This window comes from Miscanthus floridulus, chromosome 9 (genome assembly GCF_019320115.1).
Source record: "Miscanthus floridulus cultivar M001 chromosome 9, ASM1932011v1, whole genome shotgun sequence".
NCBI classification, from domain to species: Eukaryota; Viridiplantae; Streptophyta; class Magnoliopsida; order Poales; family Poaceae; genus Miscanthus; species Miscanthus floridulus.
In genome coordinates this window covers 119054879-119061767 of record NC_089588.1, presented here as the reverse complement: position 1 = coordinate 119061767, position 6889 = coordinate 119054879, and the positions used below count along the sequence as shown (strand labels likewise).

Genomic DNA, 6889 nt, shown 5'->3' with positions numbered 1-6889 from the left:
AGTTGCGAATCTTGGTACAGAATGCTTCGTCCTGCGGGACTGCACTAAACACAGCTGCAGCATCGATCAATTATAGAGTGGAAGAATCGAATCAGCTGCCGGCCACTGCCTTCGCCCTCCAATGCTCCGCCTCCAGCCATTTAGCATCCTGCAAATAGAAAAGGTCTCTTTATTATGTATATATTAAAAAAAGCGAGAGTAATGAGGATGCTTGCATAGGAACCAGGGAGTGCATGCCCTTTGTGTTTTCAGCCGGCGCGTGCGCTCTTCGTGTCAGGCACACATCGACGCAAGTCCTCTGTCTGGATCGCTGGCCGCAGCCTGCTTGGTGGGCTCTAAACCGTGGTGAGTAGATGCATTTCTCATCATTTGGAAAAAATACTTACCATATTCAGTTGAAACAGAAACGTCTTACTTAGCTTCGAACAAATTTTAGGTTCAAGTCTTTATTATCTCGGCCGCTCTTATCCCTGGCCATAGTGCAGCATAACAAGCTGGTCGTGCTCCATGTCTTAGCCGACCATCGATGCAACTCATCTCCAGCTCCTCCCACGGCCACCTTGGTGAGTTGAAGCTTTTTCTTTTGGAGAACACTCCTAACTCCAAAGTATGTTTCTACTTTGAGCTGAAACAGGAACATCTTACTTAGCTGAACAAATTTTATTAATTAGGTTCAAGTCTTTGTTGTTGAACTATAAACATTTGTCCTTAGTCTTTTTTTCGGATCGGTCAAACATTCAATTTCGTTTACTTGTTTCAGTTTGATCTGTTGTTGCACTGAAGAAAAGAAACAAGCGGAGGGGGATAGCAACTGGAACACACAAGAGAACTCTACAAGCACTTGGTGACTTGCATCCCCATAACACACTACAACTTTGCAACCTATCAAATTGCCAGCATAATATAGTGATTGGTTAAACATCTTGTGAGCCCCTGAGTATGGACTTGGTCACGGGTGCGTTGGGCTTGCTCCCCTCCAAGCTGCTGGAGCTGCTCAAGGACGAGTACAAGCTCCAGAAGGGCGTCAGGGTGAAAGTCCAGTCCCTCTCCCGGGAGCTCGAGTGCATGCACGCCGCCCTCCGCAAGGTGGCGGCAGTGCCATGGAACCAGCTCGACGACCAGGTCAAGATCTGGGCACGCGAGGTTAGGGAGGCTTCCTATGATATTGAAGATATACTGGACAGCTTCCTCGTGCGTGTCGATGGCCATGACCAGGCTGATCTGAGCAGACTCAAACGCGCCATGAAGAAGATGGGGGGCCTGTTCCGCAAGGGCAAGGCTCGCCGTGAAATTTCGTGCGCTATGGAAGAAATCACTAAGCAACTTCAGCAGATGACAGAGCGGCATGCCAGGTACAGGATCGATAATCTTGTCGCCAAGCCTGCTGCCACAACAAGTATTGACCCACGCCTCTCTGCTCTCTACACAAAAGTGTCACAGCTTGTTGGGATCGAAGAGCCAAGGGATAAGGTCATAAAAATGCTGACATCAGTAGCGGAAGACAAGGAGACGAAGATAGTCTCTATTGTTGGGTTTGGTGGGTTAGGCAAGACTACTCTTGCTAAAGCTGTGTATGAGAATCTTAGTCAGGATGTCCGTTTCAAGGCTTTTGTTCCTGTTGGCCGGAATCCAGACTTGAAAATAGTCTTAAAGGACATTCTTATTGATCTGGACAAGCAACGTTACACTACCGAATTAAATTTGACAATATTGAATGAAAGGCAGCTAATCGATGAACTTCGAGAGTTCCTCAAGGATAAGAGGTAGTCATATTCTTACTTAGAGCCTTTTAATTTATTTTACAAGTTGAACAATCATTTGAGAAATATATAACCTGCAGATTGAATCTATTACAAAATTTAGTATTTTAGTTTTCATTTCTTTTTGTTCTTATCTAATCCCTGGATAGTATTTTAGAATGTTTTTCCCTCTATCCAACAATTCGTGTCATCTTGAATGAGTTATTACGTATTTTTCATGAAACTATATGACTCATTCATTTCCATGTGCATATATAGGTACTTCATTGTTATAGATGACCTATGGGACCTACAACCATGGGACGTTATAAGATATGCTCTGTATGACAATAGCTTGGGAAGCAAAATAGTCATAACTACCCGCAAGCATGATGTTGCCATGAAAGTTGGTTGTTCTTATAACATGGAACCCCTTCCCTATGAGAGTTCTCAAGAATTATTCTACGGGAGAATATTTGGCTCTGAAGGCAAGTGTCCCAAACAATTTGTGGAAGTATGTGCAAAAATAATTAAGAAATGTGGAGGTGTGCCATTAGCTATCATTACCACATCAGGTTTGTTAGCAAATAAGGTTAGAAATATAAAAGATTGGTATGAGTATTGTGACTCTATTGGTTCGGGGCTTGGAAGCAATCCTGATATGGAAAATATGAGGAAGATATTATCTCTTAGCTATTTTGATCTACCAGCTCATCTGAAGACCTGCTTATTATACTTAAGTGTATTTCCAGAAGACTATGAGATTAACAGTTGGCGGCTGATATGGAGGTGGATAGCTGAAGATTTTGTTCCACCTGGAGAAGGGGGCCAAAGTTTATTTGAGCTTGGACTGAGTTACTTCTATGAGCTTCTAAATAGAAGCCTGATCCAGCCAGCACACATGGGTGTGGATGGTATGCCTTCGGCTTGCCATGTCCATGATATGGTGCTTGATCTCATTTGTTCCCTGTCAAGAGAAGAAAATTTTGTTGCAAGTATATTAGGTGATGCCAAGCAGAACACACCTTCTTGGGGAAGCAAGGTTCACAGGTTGTCCCTCCACAATGCTACTTGGCCTACAATGGACATGCCAAAACTAAGGTCACTTTCTATCTTCAATGGTGTTATAATTAATTCAATGCCATCCATTGAATGTTATCATCTTCTTCGTGTATTGGATCTAGAAGACTGCAACCTTGAGGACCTTCCAAATTTGAGTTTTGTTGGGTACTTATTTCACCTGAGGTATCTTGGTCTAAAAAAAACTACATATGCTGGTGAGCTCCCATTAGAGATAGGGAAGCTACAGTTTTTACAGACGTTGAACTTGTGGGGAACTCGTATACAAAAATTGCCATCGAGTATTGTTGGGCTAAGACGACTGATGTGCCTGAAACTTAATATCCTTATACTTCTGCCAAATGGATTGAGGAATCTAACATCCTTAGAAGAGTTATGGTGTGCAATTGATTCTGCGCACATTGCAGAAGAGCTAGGCCATCTGACGCAACTGAGGATCCTTACTGTCGAGCTAAAATTGGACAAGGAAGCAGGATGTCATAATGAGGGCATTTGCAAAGCTTTAATGGAGTCCCTAGGTAAACTGCAAAACATCCGACATCTAGTAGTATCCTCAAGAGAGATGGTACTGAATCTTGAAGGCTCGCTGGAGTCCCTAGGCAACCTGTCCTATCTTCGTATTGGACAAACTAGTTCGTTGCCCACATGGATCAATCCTGGATCGCTTCTCCTCCTATCCTCCCTCCAGATATGGTTGGCCCAGGTGCGAAGGGAGGACATCCAAGTCCTCGGGATGCTGCAGGCTCTTCGTATTCTGCAAGTGAGTGTGTCCGGTAACAACATACAAGTGCTGGGAAGGTTCATGGTTGGCCCTGATGCCTTCCCATGTGCAAGAGTGTGCAAATTTTTTTGTTTTCAAACTGTGCCGTCTATGTTCCCACGAGGAGCTATGCCCAGGCTTGAAGAATTTGTATTCTGTATCAGCCTGCATGATTTTGCTAAAGGGGAATTTAGTACCGATGACCTGGCCTTGGACCACCTCCCGTCCCTTCGGAGTGTGTCTGTCCGTCTTTATCGAGGAAATGAAAAGATCGACGAGGAGATGGAAATGAAAGTGAAAGAGAAGCTAAGGCAAGAGGCGGATGACAACCCCAACCACCCTTCCGTTAATTATTATGTTTACGTTGATTGATTGGATTGGATTCTACGTGTCCCTTACTGAATGCATGTACGTACTCGATCACTCCTTTTTTTTTGTACAGAATGCATGCATCTCCTACTGCTGTTAATTAGTGCATTCATGACTTGTTCGCTGCATGCATGTTTTTTTTCCCGTATCGTAGCAGTTCTTTGTTCTGAGTATAGCCTGTAATTGGTGCAAATTATATATTCTACAGCTGGTCTTCTTTTGATGTGCACGAGAACAACGCATGCGCTCGTCTACAAGCAGCCGCGCCTCAGGGCCGGCTGTGTTGGTGTGTCCTCCCGCCCCAGCCACGCTGTGTTGGTGTACACGGAGGAGCGGCACAAGCTGTGTGGTCAAGCAAGTGGTGGAGCTCTGTTCCTTTTCCGGTTTTCCCTTTAATTTCATGTATTGTAAAGGCATTTTGGAGATATTGATTACATATACTCCATTAACCGAATATATTTGGAAACTTTGCTGCGTGTCATGAACAGGGGGAGTTTTTTTTTTTTTTTGCACTATATATGCTGCCAACAACGGTACTCGATATATAGTCACTACATAATCTGTACTATATATATAGTCACCTAGAGTTTAAAATGTTTGCTTCAATGAATAGATGACCTCTCTTTAGGGCTTGTTTGACTGACCCCCTAGGCCTCGCCGGCCTTTTCAATGTGATGTACCAGTACGGCAATACCACATAAGATAGTAGTAGAGCCAGAGAGAAATGGGACAGTCCTACTCCTAAATGCATCGAACTCACATTTTCAGTTACAACAACCAGGTTTAGTGACTAGCAGGCCGGTGCTCCACAGCAGACCTAGTGTGCAGGTGTGCTCGCCGATTGCTCATCTGGGCCGGCGACTAGCAACTGAATCCTGGGCTGTTGCAACACTAGTCCGGGTGGCCAGACCCTTGCCCAGTGCAACACAGAAGCCACATTCTTTACCGCTCTTGTCACTCGTATTTTATTTTCCTTTCTCCCACATTTACTTCCTTATTATTGGAATATCTAATTTCTCTCATTATTTTCCTCGTCCTCTAGCTTCTGTGTTATGCCCAATATATTAGCATCCGCCTCATTTGAATTTCGACGCACATGGATTTGGAGCTCTCATAGAGATGATGTAATTATTATGCTCTTCTGGTCTATTACGTCACACTGAGTACTCCTTTTTAAGTTTTGTCGCGGTAGGTAAAGCACGAATCTCCTAAGACACGTCGGTCAGTACTTAGTAGTAGATCCAGCATTCGAATGGAGTGAGGGCCAAGCTCAAGGCATTGATGTGGTTGCATATATTTTGAAGCTTGTGAAAAAGGGTGGCCTCAGTGCGCACACACGTGGGAGTATGGGTGGAGCCCAGCGTCTACCACAAACCATGCCAGGGTCATTCTGGGTCAACCTCTCATTTTCTCGATAAATGTTTTTCTATGATATATAGTACGCTTGTGTTATCTATTACAAAATGCAACACTAGCATAGAAGACGCTATCAATGTCCGCCAGTGTGGTAGCCACCTATTAGTGCTGGTTCGTGTCTTGAACTGGTAGTGATGGGCTGTTTCAGATAAAAAATAAATTCATAAGTTTCATATGAGGTCAGATCAAGATAAATTTTATATCAAATTTTTTTAGTTCAAACGGATCCCATTTTTTGTTGTTATTAACAGCTTTTTAATTTGAGATTATTTACAGGTCAAAATATATAATATAAGTTCTCATATTGGATTTGAGATGGTTAACAATATTGAATGGAGATAAAATAAACATTGAAGTTGTAGTACTCAACGAGATGTACAACTTTGCAGTTAACAATTTTTTTATTTCACATCATTTAGACTATCAAATATATGATATAAGATTTAGAATTGTGCAGTTAAAAGAATGGATTAAGTCCATTTTCGGTCCCTGTGATCTTTCATTTATCTCATTTTAACCCTCAACTAAAAAACCGTCTAATTTGTGCATCTTAGCTATCAAAACTGTTTAATTTTGACATTAGAGCCATCTCAAAACCACTCAAAGCTGCCTCGGTGTCATAATTGAATGGTTTTGAAGGTTGAGACAAAGGCAAACGATGAGAGGCCAAAAACAAGTACTTTATTCTTTAGGTATTTATGAAAACTTTTATACATTAAATTTACTTATTGATAAATATTTATATATATTAAAGTATTTATCTACACTTTATTGTATTTTAATCATAAAAGAAGTTTTAAAATTATCATAAATTAAACTTCGGTACCAAATTTTTTTTAAAAAAATCTATCGTATTGAGATCTACAACTTAGATTTGGGTTATTTCTCCATCTAAGTTCATTCGAACAATTAGAAAATTTGGAATTTCAAAATATAAAAACTTCAAACAAAATTTTTGGACCTTAAACGTCGAGCAGCTAGCCGGCGTGAGCTATGCTGCTGAACCTTGCTGTCACCACGCCTGCACGGACCTCCTCTGAGCCCAAAGCCATGGCCTTCCTCTCTGTCTCCTCGCCGCCGAACCATGCTGAGTGCCGAAAGGGCACTAACGCGTGCACGGCGGGGCTGGTCGTGCATAACGTCGAGCAGCTAGCCGGCGTGAGCTATGCTGCTCCGAGCCCAACCAATCTGGACTGTTGGGACGATTCGGGGCCTTGGCCCAGTAGCGAAGCGCCAAAGCCAAGCCCAGCCGAAGCCTCTCCCTTTCCCTGCTTCTGGATCGGACCCAAGTGGCCGACTGGCCCATCATCGGCTCCAAGCCCAGCTCGGTTTAGGCCTGAGCGGGAGCTCCCTTCCCCCTTGCTGTTGGGCCACCAGAACAAGAGCAGGCCCAGCCGATTCCCTGCCCTTTTCCTTTTTCATAAAACCTTTCCACCTTCAAAAATTCATAGTAAATTCATCCCAGCTCCAAAAATTATGAAACCAGTTTCATAATTTTTCTAAAATCCTAACCTACCTCCTAGTG

At 42.9% G+C, this 6889-nt stretch overlaps 1 protein-coding gene across 3 annotated transcripts; it reads left to right on the top strand.

Moving 5' to 3' along the window:
* The first annotated feature begins 210 nt into the window (after nucleotides 1-210).
* On the top strand, nucleotides 211-4429 carry LOC136482775 (disease resistance protein RGA5-like). 3 transcript variants are annotated; one of them, XM_066479977.1, is made up of 5 exons: nucleotides 211-345; nucleotides 437-563; nucleotides 761-1763; nucleotides 2019-3987; nucleotides 4157-4429. In XM_066479977.1, exons 3-4 carry the CDS (start codon nucleotides 940-942, stop codon nucleotides 3949-3951), a joined length of 2757 nt encoding a protein of 918 aa, XP_066336074.1. In that variant the 5' UTR covers nucleotides 211-345; nucleotides 437-563; nucleotides 761-939; the 3' UTR covers nucleotides 3952-3987; nucleotides 4157-4429. The 3 variants fall into 3 exon arrangements, with proteins under 3 accessions (XP_066336074.1, XP_066336076.1, XP_066336075.1); XM_066479979.1 differs by lacking the exon at nucleotides 4157-4429 and having other exon boundaries at nucleotides 2019-3579; nucleotides 3744-3886; XM_066479978.1 differs by lacking the exon at nucleotides 437-563 and having other exon boundaries at nucleotides 225-345.
* The last annotated feature ends 2460 nt before the right edge of the window (nucleotides 4430-6889 follow it).